Source organism: Limulus polyphemus, unplaced genomic scaffold (assembly GCF_000517525.1).
Source record: "Limulus polyphemus unplaced genomic scaffold, Limulus_polyphemus-2.1.2 Scaffold35, whole genome shotgun sequence".
NCBI lineage: Eukaryota > Metazoa > Arthropoda > Merostomata > Xiphosura > Limulidae > Limulus > Limulus polyphemus.
Genome location: NW_013665645.1, coordinates 191,876 through 207,576, shown reverse-complemented (window position 1 = coordinate 207,576; position 15,701 = coordinate 191,876). Strand labels below are relative to the sequence as shown.

At 32.3% G+C, this 15,701-nt stretch overlaps 1 protein-coding gene across 3 annotated transcripts in view; it reads right to left on the bottom strand.

The window, feature by feature from the left end:
- LOC106460679 (zwei Ig domain protein zig-8-like) overlaps positions 1-15,701 on the bottom strand; it is a 97,308-nt gene that overhangs the window by 17,291 nt on the left and 64,316 nt on the right. Inside the window, exon 2 of one of the 3 annotated variants that reach the window (XM_013920409.2) lies at positions 7,748-7,944. In XM_013920409.2, coding sequence (XP_013775863.2) covers positions 7,748-7,944 — 197 coding nt within the window. Of the gene's footprint in view, positions 1-7,747; positions 7,945-15,701 lie in introns of those variants that run through there. The other 2 variants (XM_022387732.1, XM_022387738.1) reach the window with 2 other exon arrangements.

Genomic DNA, 15,701 nt, shown 5'->3' with positions numbered 1-15,701 from the left:
ACGAGATGATTCCCACGATGCCCCATAGGATCAACGAACTCTACGAAGCGAAAGGAAGATCTACTAGATATCAATTAAATTATAAAGATATGAATTCATGTGAATATGACTGAAAAATTTCATTTTTTCTGAAAAGATTGTGTCTAATTACTTGTGACCACGCTGTGTACATAAGAAGAGCATATCGTACTGTTAAAGGAAATTGAAAAATTGTATCTTTAAAAGCTGAATCTATCTTAAAGGTAATATAAATATTGTCAAATAAAATTTTTAAAAAATACAAGTTCCGTCTCCTGGAATTGAAATTATACGTCTGGGCTTCTTAAAACCACAATTATATTTTAGAGGCTGTTACAGTTTAATTAACAGAAGTGTAGCATAACTTCTGTAATGTCAGCAACCAATATTTGATCTCTCTCTTTATCTATGTATCTGTCTATTATATTATAAATAGCTAACATTTATGCTAAAGTAGAACATTTCCGTAATAATCTAACTGCAGGTGTTGTTATTGCTATATTGAAAGATTTGGTGTAAAGGGTTTTAAGTTGTTTGCCATATGATTTTGTAGGAGTAAGTTCGGTCTACCTTAATATGATTAGTTCAGAGAAAAGGTTGGTGCTGTCGAAGGTATATAAGAGTTTGTCGAAAAACGTTTTATGGGCTTAGGTTTATTAAAGGTGTTTCTTTTTTATAAGTGAGCTGTACATTACACGTGACAAGTCAGTCTGGAGCTTCATCTCGGCCTAAAATTTTTCAGAATACAACTACTATTTACTTAATTACCGACTATATCCTCTGATTTTGCAGTAGGAAATTTCATAATAAAATAAAAATAAAAGAGAAGAAATCAAATTGAAAGGTGGACTGACTTTTAAATAATAGATACTAGTTCTTACACTAATCTTTATATCGGTGACTAGAAACTTCCATATTTTTACTATCTATTACTAGTTGTAAGTGTGAAATTCGAATAAATGTTTTAATTTATAATTTAATTACACAGACAGTTTAGCTTGCAAATACATACATTTCTTTCTTGAATGGTAAATTAGAAGTTTTATATGACTCACGCTGTAAAAGATGTAAAAAGGTTTTTAATGAAGATTGGTCAAAGAAGTTTCTGAGAACAAATATGATTTATTGAGTAAAGATTTTTTTATTAATTATCTCGAAACGAAAATGATTTTTGTGTTAACTGTAAAAAAGTAATAATAATTCTCTGCAAATTATAATCGTAGTCAGTTCTTCAAATGTTTTAACTTTTTCTAAACTAGCAATTCAATGGTTGGCCGAGTTAAAACGTTTTCAGACATATTTTATTTACGGTTTCTAAATTACATTAAAAATCTTGCGAAGTTCATATTTATTACAAATTCAGTGAAAGCTAACAACTATTCAATACTCCCACAGTGGTAGGCTTCCAACGCTAGAAACCGGGTTTCGATACCCGTGGTGGGCAGTGCACAGATAGCCCATTGTGTAGCTCTGTGCTTAATTACAAACAAACAAAACTATTTAATAATCATTTTAACTAAATCCGTGAATATATTAATGAGATAAATACGACAAATATAATATTTACTTTTAGATTATACATTATGACGAAACTATTTAACACAGATAACCTAAGGTACAATTTCACAGACAATGCTTTTTCTGTTCATGTGTGTGATTCTGCAGCTGCCCAGATATTCTTACACTGAAGTTGCAATTGTTTATTTTGCAAATATATGTAAGTGTCATAATGCAAGTGGAATAGTTTGTTTACAAAATATATGTAAGTGCCATAATGCAAGTGGAATAGTTTGTTTACAAAATATATGTAAGTGTCATAATGCAAGTTGAATAGTTTGTTTTGGAAATATATGTAAGTGTCATAATGCAAGTGGAATAGTTTGTTTAAAAATATATGTAAGTGTCATAATGCAAGTGGAATAGTTTGTTTACAAAATATATGTAAGTGTCATAATGCAAGTTGAATAGTTTGTTTACAAAATATATGTAAGTGTCATAATGCAAGTGGAATAGTTTGTTTACAAAATATATGTAAGTGTCATAATGCAAGTTGAATAGTTTGTTTACAAAATATATGTAAGTGTCATAATGCAAATTGAATAGTTTGTTTACAAAATATATGTAAGTGTCATAATGCAAGTTGAATAGTTTGTTTACAAAATATATGTAAGTGTCATAATGCAAGTTGAATAGTTTGTTTACAAAATATATGTAAGTGTCATAATGCAAGTTGAATAGTTTGTTTACCAAATATATGTAAGTGTCATAATGCAAGTTGAATAGTTTGTTTACAAAATATATGTTACTTCAAACTTAGTCCTGCTGTTCTATAGACGTGCTGATGATTTAATTAATATTAGTAATCAGAATATCCTTTACTATATCGCTACAATATATATTTTATTGAATTGAATAGAAAATAATGCAATGTCTGATGCACGAACTCATTGGATAAACTCGGACACAAAATAATAAATGGTTTAATTGATATAAATATTTTTGTCAATTTCAGGAATTTTAATTTCGAAACTATAGATTATATTTTTCAAATACTAATAGCATTGTTCATAATTCTAAAACATTGAGTTAATTTTATAGTACCTAAAATTAACAAATTGTGTAACACGCTAGAATAAGTTTTACTAATGTAGGCCTAAAGGTGTTAGTTGTTAAGGTTAATCCTGTAAAAAAACATATTAAAAAGTTAAATTAATTTAACTGAAATGTTATAAAAAATGTCCCTATGTCTTAATAAAAGAATAGTAGTAATAATGATGCGATAATTACCTTATGCGACACGTGGGTTAAACTATTAGATCAAACACCCTAATCTTAAGCAACTAACTACAGGAATACAAGGAATTAGTATCACCCACCGTCTATTCGATTACTCTTAACCAAATAACAGGATTGGCTGTTACGGTTATACCACTCTTACAGCTAAAACTGCGGAGCGTGTTCAGCGACATATCAAGACACGACTCTTGGACCTTCCAATATGCAGCCCGTATCAATAACCATTATGCATTGTTCAACCCATATTTATAGATTCTTTCCCTATGAATTTACATCTCCTGTGTCACTCCATTATTCCAAAATGTGAATTACGTTTGGACTTGTTTTATGCAATTTATTGGAGAAACGAACGAATGCAGATACATCGTGAGAAAATTTTAAAATACAAATAGAAAAATTCCATACAGTGAACCTTTCAACCAAACGATCAAGTCGTTAAGCCGGAATGTTGACGAGGTATATTTCTTTCCTTCATTAAGTTGAATTGTTTCTTTGTATTTTCAGACCAGATATGTTTTAGCTGAGTACGATTATACACTTTTACAATTGATTATTTGTTTGAAGAACTTACTGGTGAAGATGTAGGTTTTATGTTAAACTGCTTAGCTACAAAGAAAAGGGTATCTTTATATTTGCGTAATAGTGTATTTTTATTCTTTCATTTAAGGTTGTATCATGTTGTAAACACAAATTTTGAAAATTATGAGGAGTGCAATATCAACTTCAGCGGGTAGTTGCTGTATTGTGTTTCAGTTTCACTTTTTTGTTGTTTAATTTTCTTTTATTTTGCTTTTGAATAGAGAATACCTACACGCCAACAACTGGTTGCAGACAGTAAATGGTAGCTTAAACTAAACACATGGAGAAGAAAAAAGTAAAATAGTTGCAGCTGGGAAAAGTATTTGTGGGTTTAGGAACCCACATCGTCAATTAGATTTACTCTCCATTTCTAAGCCTAACATGTGCAATGGAATGAAATTTAGGAGCAGATGTGGGTACAGCGTTTGAAACTTGCATTGTTTTCACACTGTAGCTTGTACATTAGCAGTCTTTTGTATCTGTTATGTGTGCGAACGAACGCTTCCTGTTCTCCGGGCTTGTATTTGGAATTAAATTCCCTAGTTATACTTCTCTCTCTCTCTCTCTTTAAACATATAGTTTCCTGAACAAATATTAATTACAAATATTCATGGAGGAATCTGCATGAGGCTGTTTTTTGTTCTTATTTAAGCATTATCTACACTGTTCTGTATATCATTATACCATAAAAACTGCTTATCGAGAAGACTAAATTAACTGGTTCATGATTGGCTACTTGCCGGGAGAACTATACCGATTAACTAAGAAGAATAAATAAGTATTTAATATATATACAGTCTCTAGTGTTTTAATTGGAGAACTATTTCTTTTGATAAGAAGTTACTTAAACTTTGCTTATTTCAGGTGTATGTTTGTTTTAAAAGACCTTTTCATTAGATTAGCGTCATGAATTTCTACTTTAAAGTCCAAGTAATAAACTGGTTGTTCCTCTGGTCTTTTGAAGCGCGTCTCAGTCCTTTAACTTAATTAAGGCTTTGAAGCTAAGTGACAAGCATCCCAGAAGTAGACTATTTCTGAACGAAAGTCTAGCAAAATAAATTTAGTTTAAGAAAATCCATAACTAAAACATGAACCTCAGCTCTCAAAGATAATTAACTTTGTCTCCACTTCTATCACTAATTGATTGGTTAATGGCTGAGTCCACACCCGAAGAACTGTAGAATTGTGTGTAGACCTTTTCTGCCTTATATGTGAGTACGTTATGTTGACTGGTATATACATAGGATTTTGATATTATACCTTTACTTGATGTACGATAGTTACATGGATATAACTCTATATCTTAATATAATTAATACCTAAAACGATTGGTAGTTGATGAAATTGTCGATGTCTTTACTGGTAATACCATTGTAGTAATAAATGAAATATTTGTGAAACTTTGAATTGTTTTCTTTAATTCTATAAATATACTTTAGCTTGATATGTAGTATTTACAAGGATTTATCACTATACCTTGGCTTGATGGATGATAGTTACAAAGTTTTAATACTATACCTTAGCTTGTTGTGTGATATATAAAAGGTTTTAACACTACAATTATATCTTAACTTAATATGTGATAGTTGCAGTGTTTTAACAATGCACCTTAGCTGGTTGTGTGAGAGTTACAAGGTTTAAGATTATACCTTAGCTTAAGGTGTGATTCTTAAAGGATTTCAACGCTATATCTTAGATTTATGTGTGATAGTAAGAGTGTCTTAATACAACTTCTTAGTTATAGTTAAAAGGTTTCACATTATGCCTTTGCGTGATAGGTGACGGGAAGAGTGTTGTAACACAATATTTTAGCTTTGTGAGTGATATTTAGAAGGTTTAACGCTATGCCTTTGTTTTGTGTGTGATATATACAATGTTTTAACAGTATACCTTAACACGGTGCGTGATAGTTACAGGATTTTGACATTATACCTTACCTTAAAATGTGATACAGGCAGAATTTTGACACAATATTTTAAATGTATGTGTGATATATACAAGGCTTTAACACTATACCTTAACACGGTGCGTGATAGTTACAGGATTTTGACATTATACCTTACTCGGAAATATGATACAAGCAGGATTTTGACACAATTTCTTAAATGGATGTGTGATAGTTACAAAGTTTTAACACTGTACCTTCATTTAATGCGTGAAAGTAAGAATGTTTTAACACTACACATTTGCTTTATGTTTGATTGTTAAAGTGTTTTAACACTATATCTTAGCTTGAGATGTGATAGATACAGGGTTTAACACTATATCTAAGATTGATGTTTGATCTATACCTTCGCTTGATGAGTGAAAGTTAAATGGTTTTGACATTGAACTTTAGCTTGATATGTTTTAGGTAAGACTGTTTTGATACTGTACTTTAGCTTGATGTATGATAACTGCAAGGTTCAATACCATACTCTTATTTTGTGTTTGATTTTTAAAGGGTTTTTACACTCTACCTGTTGCTTGTTATGTGGTCGTTATAAGGTTTCAACATCATACCTTAGCTTTGAATGTAATTGTTAAAGGGTTTTAGCAATATACCTTAGCTTGATGTATGATAGTTACAGGGTATTATCACTATACTTTAGCTAGATGTACCATAGTTTCAGGGTTTTATCATTATACATTAGGATGAGGTGTGATAGGTACAAGGTTTCAACACTATACCTTAGCTAGATGTGCAAAAGTTACAGAGTTTTAACACTATACTTTAAATTGATGTACCGTAGTCACAAGATTTTAGCACTATACTTTAGAATTATGTGTGATAAGTACGGGGTTTTAACACTACACCTTAGCTATATGTGCAATAGTTACAGGGTTTTAACACTATACCTTAGGTAGATGTGCAATAGTTACAGGGTTTTAACACTATACCTTAAGTAGATGTGCAATAGTTACAGGGTTTTAACACTATACTTTAGGTAGACGTGCAATAGTTACAGGGTTTGAACACTATAATTTAGACTAATGTGCCATAGTTACACGGTTTTAACACTATACTTTAGATTGATGTGTGATAGGTACATGGTTTTAACACTATAACTTAGATTAATGTGATGGTTACAGCAGTTATGCGCATGTACAGATAATAGCATTTGCTTGTTTGAAAGTTATACTATGACAATTTCAATAATTTCAGATTTTTTTTATTTATGAGTTAACTTTAACTTACTAAATACATCATCGGCATATGTACTAGTGTTTTGATAAACTTTGTTTGATAATTAACTAATCTTTGTTGACAAAGTTTCGACAAAATTGTACTATTTTTCTTGATGATCTACTTGAACTATGTTAAAATCTTGTCAGTAATGAAAGAAATTAAGTTATTTTATTGAAAACTCCACGGTATTACCCAGTATCCCAACTGTTTAATATTACTTCATATAACCAAATAATTGTTACAAATCATCTAGCTGTTTTTTTTGTCATTACATCAATGAAAGTTACATTATCAATACTAATGTTTCTCGAACTTTCTTGATGTTAGAAGAAAATACATTACATTTCATTTTATAAGAATTGTTCACATGTTATGAACTGGATAGTTAAAGAGGTAGTGCAATATCAACTGATTTTCACATGTAATGAACTGGATAGTTAAAGAGGTAGTGCAATATCAACTGATGTTCACATGTAATGAACTGTATAGTTAAAGAGGTAGCCCAATATCAAATGATACTCACATGTTATGAACTGGATAGTTAAAGAGGTAGTGCAATATCAACTGATTTTCACATGTTATGAACTGGATAGTTAAAGAGGTAGTGCAATATCAACTGATTTTCACATGTAATGAACTGTATAGTTAAAGAGGTAGTGCAATATCAGCTGATGTTCACATGTAATGAACTGGATAGTTAAAGAGGTAGTACAATATCAGCTGATGCTCACATGTAATGAACTGGACGGTTAAAGAGGTAGTGCAATATGAACTGAGGCCAATAATGCTAAATTTAGAAAAAATATCTGACGTTCCGACAAATAAAATTACAATATAGATTTTAAGCCAAAATGTCTCAAGGCTAGCACATATCTATCTATGCTTTTCTGTACCACGTGCATTGTCTTTGTGCCAAAAATATCTCTCGAATAAATTAGTCTTATCTCTTTTTTTTCATTTTGGATTGAAAAATAAAACACTTAATTTATTTAAGTCCGAGCATTTTTAGATTAATAGGATTCTAAATATTTTTTATTCTCCAGGTAATACTGTTCGAATACAGTTATCCATGAAACATTTTAATGCACTCCAAGGCAAATATAAAAACGAAAAAAAAATCAATTTGAATGGTTCGAAAAGTACCCGCTAAAAGTAAGAGAATAGAGCGTGCAATAATAAACTCACCGTCCTGTCTCCGAGCTGATTTATCTTACAGTTTAGATAAGCTGTTTTCCCCAGCTGAACGGTAACATTTCTCTCTGTGTTGTTTCCAAAGTACGGCTGATTATAACCATCACTAGTGAAGTGGCTGTTTGGACGAGAAGGGGGCTCTTCCTTAACATTATCAAAGTTTCTTTCTGGGCGATAAGAGGGAGAAATACCTAATTAGAGAGAAATAAATGTACCGAAAGATTTTGATATGTTATGAAATAAACATATAACTGTCAAAACATTGTGGATTCACCAGTTACATTTATTAATAAGTAAAATAGAACAATATAAAACTTTTCATGTGAGTTATAATTATTCACAGAAGGATCCATGGCCGACACAATGAATGAAAAGCTTATGACTGGGCGTTATATAAAAAAAAAACATTGAAATTTTACCTGCAATAGTACATTTCACAAGGTATTATAATTTAATTGCAGTTAATAATTGCGTCTTTAGAGAATAAATATTGCGAAATAGAATTCTAAATACGTTTATACTGGCTTCTAAATGTACAAGTCCATTGTTTTCATCAATGAGATTTTCCACTTAACTAATACTAATTGTAAAAATATTCTAATATGTATGAATTATTTTACTAAAAGGATGGCGTACGTAGAAATATACATTTAATTACTGCAAGCATAAAGCTTTTTTTTTTTTACTTTTACTTCTAACACTAAAAATTTCTGCTAAATTATTTTCAATAGATATTCAAAACTAAGATCTTTCTTGTTTGGCATTAGACATTGTTGACCACTAACTGCTGTTATATTACAGATTTCAGTGCAATTGAAATATTATTAGGATTACTGGTTAAATTAGTCTCCCAAAACTATTGCACACAAAAAAAACCCCAAAACTGAAGAATCACCATGACCGTGGTATGACTTGATACTTTTGTTCAACAAACATTAATTCCACAATTTTAATTATACTTTTCACGTTTAAGATAATGCATGCTCAAAATCACAATGACGTTTAAATGTTTCGGATTCAAAGTACAGTGAAAATAACTAATATCTTAGACTTCGAAACGTTGGAGAACACACTTTACCAAGAACCAGAGATGACGTCAATAGAAAAGCCTTGAAGTCTATCAGATGTCCTAATTATGACACACAACATGACACACATCAAGAAGCAAAGCACCTATTATATTACAGCTTGTACCTAAAACCAAACTAACTTTATATGAGAAATAATACTGTTGTTCGAGGAATCATCATCTGGTTTGTAAGGAAGATCTCTGAGCACTGAACTTTCATTGTGTTTATATATATATATATAAATGGCTAGAATACGTACAGTTTCGGTTCTTTTCTTTTATTTAGGCTCTTGGTGATAGACTGTAACTATTTTCTTATTGTTCTATGAAGCTTGTACAGAAACTGGCACGTATAAACACGAAAGTATTTTTTTCCTGTTCTTTAACAAAACACATTGTAAAACAAAACATAATGAGCTTGAAAAAGAAATCTTAATAAACTGAACTGGTTTCAGTCAGGGATAATCCAAAATCTATATTAGTTAAAACAATACATTGACTCTTTATTGTTTTATTTAACATGAAAGATGAGTTACCTTAATAAGGTCTAAAGAACCAATCAGAAAGTTGTTTGAAATACTGAAACATTCGATTGATAGTTGATTTTCGTTAACTTTAGTAACGTTTTATCTTATCATCTCTTCAATTTCAAAAATTGTGAAATGGAGTTCTTTCAGACACAGGAGTCAGTCAACGAACAGCTTGCTTTTTTGGAGATTTGCCAACTCATCAAGATAAGTAACTTTAAAAATGTATCAAATGACTGTGTAGTAGACTATTTATCTAGACCATTAAAACTGTGTCAAGTGAATGTACTGTAAAGTCTTATCTAAGCTTTAAAAATGTGTCAATTGAATGTGTAGTGAAAGTATCATCTTCACTGTATAAAAATTAATCAAATGTGTGTTAATAATAGACTTATCTATAATCCAGTTAGTATACTTCATTAGCTTTCGTTTACGCAAAATAATTTCTTATCACTTTAGAAACCACATACTTTGGCTTAATTTATTGATTAATAACTCAGTATTAATACACGGATAAGAAAAGTTACCTTCGTAAAACATTATAGAATATTAGTGCGCTGCAAAATATAGAACAGAAATTTTATATCGGTATTATGTGTTTATTCTAATATTATTGAATTACTTTAAAGTACTAGGACTATATATTCCTTATAGCTTAATGTGCTTTATTGAAAATTTTACAGCTTTCACTAAAGTATGTTTATCTTGTCGTTCCCCCTACTTTGCGCTACAATTTAATGTTTAATGAAAGAAAATGCCAACTCCGTATTCCAATATTATTTTACTCACCCCCATTCATCTCTCTGTTAAGCTATAGAGATAGAGGGTTTCCGGCACTAACTTACTTTAGCCCTGAGTTACAGATACCTTGTTATATAACCGACACATTTCAGAAGTGTTGGGCAAAATAACTATTGCATCTTAGCTGTAATTTCTGTTTGCGCAACGGAAGTTAAAATTACAGATGAAAGTATAATAACAGTTGCTGACAAAAATACTTTGTGAAGACAGCAAAAATAACATTCTAGTATAACTATTACTGAATATCCTTATAACACAGTTGTATTTAGGAGAGAGTAAAAACAACCTAGAAACCAAAGCAAATGCGAGAACTAGCTCTCTCTGTACTTCCTGTCTATCTGTGGACTTACAACGCTAGAAACCTAGTTTCAATACCCGTGATGGGCATAACACAGATAGCCCATGGTGTAGCTTTGTGCTTAATTTCAAAACAAATAACCAAACTTCCTGTCTATTGAAACACAAACATATCTCACGTTCAGTTGTGCTTCTTATAAATGAAATTCTGGTCCGTGTGTATGCTTTTTCACTCATGTGCAACATTTATTGAGTTGATGGTTCAAACGCCTTTATTTTATCTGAAATTAATTTATTCAGCTTAACGTTCTGCTTGTGTTCCAAGCGGGTTTCAGTTTTTGTGTTTTAGTTTACTAAAACAAACTGACTTTTAAAAACAGTACACGATTATCTTCTCAACAGACTCCACATCCTTGTTTTTAAATATAAAACGTTTTCTGTTTGTTAAAAACTTCATTATGAGCCTAGTCCGGCCGTCGTTGCTTTATTACAGTTAATGGCGCAGAAGGCAATGAATTCACTTACACATGCCTGATAACGTATTAAACAATAGAAAAAAAATACTATAATTCTAAACAATAGAGTCTTCAGATCGATGACGCTACTAGCCTGCGCTTTAAATCGTGACTAGGTTCTTTATATTTGAACTAGAACAAAGTATACACAAGGGTATTAAAAATATCATCGTCAGTCGTGTTCTATGTTGGCACTGTCCAATAAATTTCCTTCTCTAAGCAAATACGTACATGTTTAAATTTTAAAACAAATATCGTAATGAATAATTGGCCCAGTAAAAACATTAGCTACATGGTTAATAAAATTGTAATTTTTATCAAACAGCAACGGTGACTTTAAATCCGTTTCTACATATAACCAAACCATCAGCAGATAAATAAGAAAAGTAAAAAGAGATAGGACGAAATGCCCGTTTTTCATAAGCGGCCCTCGTGCTTTCACATATTTTTAGGTAAAGTCGATATATTATATGATGCTTATATGAAATTTCTATATACTTTAAGTAAAAATTCAGAATTGCTATAGTACCATGCATGAAGTTACAAAAAACAACCGCTCCTGATAGCGCTAAGGCGTCTGATTGTCAGCCTCAGAGTGATATCTTCTTCTTGATACGAATTATTAAATATTTCTAACATGAAGCATGTCCACATTTTAATGTCTAGGTAAAGCTAGCTGCAAGAACATAATATAACGTCATCTCCCCTCCGGCCTTGGCATCTGCTTGGAAAATTTTATTCATTATAACCTTTTTCTTTTGAATCTTAACTTCACCTGAGGAAACAAAAACACAATCATTTCAGAAATAAATTAGAGAAATTCATTTTGCAGGAATGTGTCAATAGGAAAGCTAAGTCGCTTTAGTGCTTCCATATCTTGGTACAAATATCTGGTAAGCATAGACTCAGAAATGTTCACTTCTTAACACAGATGATGCTATAGACAAAATGTTGTTTTTCTGAGTCACTAATGATAACTTTCCTAAGTTTAATCTTTTAGATCTAGAACTTTGCTCGTGATTAACAGACTTAGAACCGTAAGTTATATATGCAGGAATTGCTCGGATAGTTCATCGAAATGGTATTTTAAATATCTCCTCAATAGGTCACTAGAACTTTACAATACTATACAGTGTTTCCTTTTATAGAAATATCTGTGTAATAACTGAATCACAAGTTCTGAGAATATCTATAAATATCATAGCAAAAAGTTTGGATTTTTTGTTCTCATTTCTTCTGCTACTTTTTTATTACATAACTCAAAAACCAAAACAATGGTGTCAACCAATTTCACTGAGGTGACATAGTTTCGAACAGAGTATCTGCTTTTATAAGTATTATTAATAACTAGTTGTAATAACAAAAATCATAATTCTAGCATAAACGATCTTATCATTACCCCTTGAAGTTAGCTTTTATTTACAAAAATATGGTGTTTCATTAAAAAGATTAAGTACAGGGTGAAACAGGAATTACCAACCAATAAACAATAGATATTACAATTGGAACCTCTTTGTATTTAGAACAACCTTCCTATGTCTATTGCAACACTGCATTAACAAAAACAAGTAAAGAAAAAACGTTTCAAATAAAGTTATATTCTTCTGGGCCTGTTTTTCATCCTCAAATATAGTAAAAGTATCATCCGTATATTTTTTATATAACCACGGTTTAAATTATTTAGCACATTTTTCTTCAACAAAACTTTTCGTGATAACACATAAATACACTGGTTAATATAGGGGCCAAGTTGTTGATGTTGTTTTAAATTAAGCACAAAGCTACACAATGGGATATCTTTGCTCTGCCCATCGCTGATAACGAAACTCGGTTTCTAGCGTTGTAAGTCCGCAGACATACCGTTGTGCCATTGGGATGGCTAGGGACCAAGGTATACCCCATGTTAATTTCATCAATTTGATCATATATCTTTCCATTAAGCAAAAATTGCTATTCTTTAGTTGCTATTTTGAAATTTTTGTTTGGGTAAACCATTAAGACTACTTAAGCATTTTTTTTTTTTTTAGAGATTATGCTATAATCACCCTACGTCCAGGGCCGGCGGGATCATTAGTTAAACTTTGGGGGCAAGTCACGGGTAAAACATATCGAAATCTAACTATCTGTTTCTATAGATTTCTGGCTTTTCTAACGAATTGCTTCTATTATTCAATTTGCATTTGTTCCTTTGTTTTTCATTTAAATGGTTAATTGACGGTGAGATGTCTATTTGGCGTAGAGACGGTCTCTCTGTACTAGATAGAGCCACAGAGCCAGGGACCAGGGCCTATCATGGACACGGCGAACACTGATTATCATTGATAACTCCTATAAAGCGTGAACTAGCTAACACGTGTATGTTATGATACATCGCAATTATTTAAACAACTTCAAATTATTTTGATCCTGCTACATGGCCCTAAGGGGATTGAGTTAGACATATCTTATTCGAGCATGGATCAGAACAACTTAAACAGCATAATTTTCCGGAAAACAGATGCTAATGTACAGGAATTTTCTACACACTATTACAAACGCTGGCTTCCAAATAGCAAAGAGATGCACCACCAGTGGTTACAATACTCTTTGTCAAAGGACTGTGTATTTTGCTATTGTTGCAAACAGTTTGGCGTTACTATGGGTACTTCTCTCTCTCTCTCTGGCAAAGGTTACAAAGATTGGAAAAACATCGCTGCAATTCTATGGGCACATGAGAGGAGTGAGGAATATCTAGAAAATTTTCAAAAATGGAAATAACTTGAAATGCGTCTTCAAAACAAGAAGACCATAGATGATGAGAATATGCCTCCTCATAAAACAAGGAGAAAAGTATTGGCAAGATGTTTTAGATCGACTTATGGTATTAGTGAGAACCATAGGTATGTAAAATCTGGCTTTTCGAGGTACCCACAAGGAGATTACACGTTCCTGGTAATAGAAACCTTCTGAAGTTTGTAGAGTATTTAATTCTGTTCGACCCACTTCTGGCCGAATATCTTCGCAAGATTAAAGACAACAAGACACGTGTACACTATCTTGGTAGAGATATACAAAACGAGTTGATCCAGCTTCTAGCAATTACCATCAAAGAAGAAATTTTAACATCTGCTAATGTTTTCGGTTGCATGCCAGATATCAGTCATGTTCACACATGATCATTGGATTGGTTAGAATAAAACCAGATTCTAATTATTATGATCCGGTATGTATAAAAAGAACACTTTTTAGGGTTTGTGCCACTCAAGGAGACAACTAGTTTTGGGATGATAGCCACAGTCTTTCATCAATTGGCGCTGAAATATAATTGCCGATTGAAAACTTGCGTGGTCAAGGTTACAACAATGTGAGCAACGTGAAAAACAGAACGGCGTGCAACTAAATGTCAATCTATGAACAAATGTTTGTACCATGCAACACTTGCTCTTTGAATTTGGTCCTAAATGAGGCAGCGAGTTGCTCCCTTGAAGTAACGGGTTTCTTTGCCCCAATACAGCGTGTTTATGAGTACTTTCCTGCATTCACAAGTCGTTTGGAAGTCTTTATGCGTCATGTGCCTAAACCTTACAATTAAACCGTTAAGAGAAACAAGGTGAGGAAGTCTAATCCAAGCACTGAAAGGTCTTCGATATCAGCTGGGTGAGACATATGATAGGTTGATGGAGATCGCTGATTATCGTACTTTGACAGGTTCATCCGGCAATACTTCACGTATAGATGCACGTGGTCTGCAAATGACAGTTCTAAGTTCAAGTTTGTTGCTTCACTTGTCATTTGGTACGACTTTTTATAAACCGAACTCCAAGCAAAGGATTTCAATATCCTCGAAGCTGTGGAACAACTGAGGGCAACACGAGCTATTCTTGCAATGAACAGGAGCATGAAGACTTGGAGAAAGCGCTAATTGAAACCCGTGAACTTGCTGAGGAGATTGAACTAGCTGCAAAGTTTGAGTCAGGTTTCTTATGAAGGACTGAATGGCCCAATCCAGAGTTATAAGGAAAAGTTCAAAGTTGACTTCTATTTTGTAGTTCTTGACACAGTAATAAATTCAGTTGAGGAGCGATTCACGCAGCTGCACTGGCATAGTTTCCACAGTCTATAGGATGAAACAGCACAACTTATGGGTCACTAGATCAAACATTACAACAAGTAAAATCCAAAGACATCGACGATGCAGTTTTCTGTAGGAAATAACGAGCCATTGCGAGGAGAATTCCAGCCTATCTATCACCGGCCGCTGTGTTGAACTCTGTATGTAGCTATAAACTCATAGTTCCACGTATCCTCCTTACCTTACCAGTTTCTGTCGCTTGTGGTAAAGAAGTTTTTCCGAGTTTAAGTTGATTAAAACTTAAATTCGGTCTTCTATGGCCTAGAAAAGACTTGTTGGCCTGGCTACATTGTCCCTCGAATATGACCTGGCACAACAAGTAGACTTGATGAGATTTATTACAATATTTGCTAAATTAAAAGAAAGAAATGTTAAATTCTGAGAAAAATTTAATAAAGATCGCCATTGCCAATATTCTGTACTAATATTTGAAATTTAAAAAAATGTGTGGGGTGGTATCACGAGGAATAGATGGGTAGTCGAGGGAAGTTTTTTTTTGTGAGGGGATGCTGAATCAGGTATTTTTCCTGGGGAGCCTTGAAGCGATGCGCCGTCCCTGTCTACATTTGATATATCATTTGCTATCGCTAAAAGCTATTTCAGTGTAAAACTACTATATGGAATCACT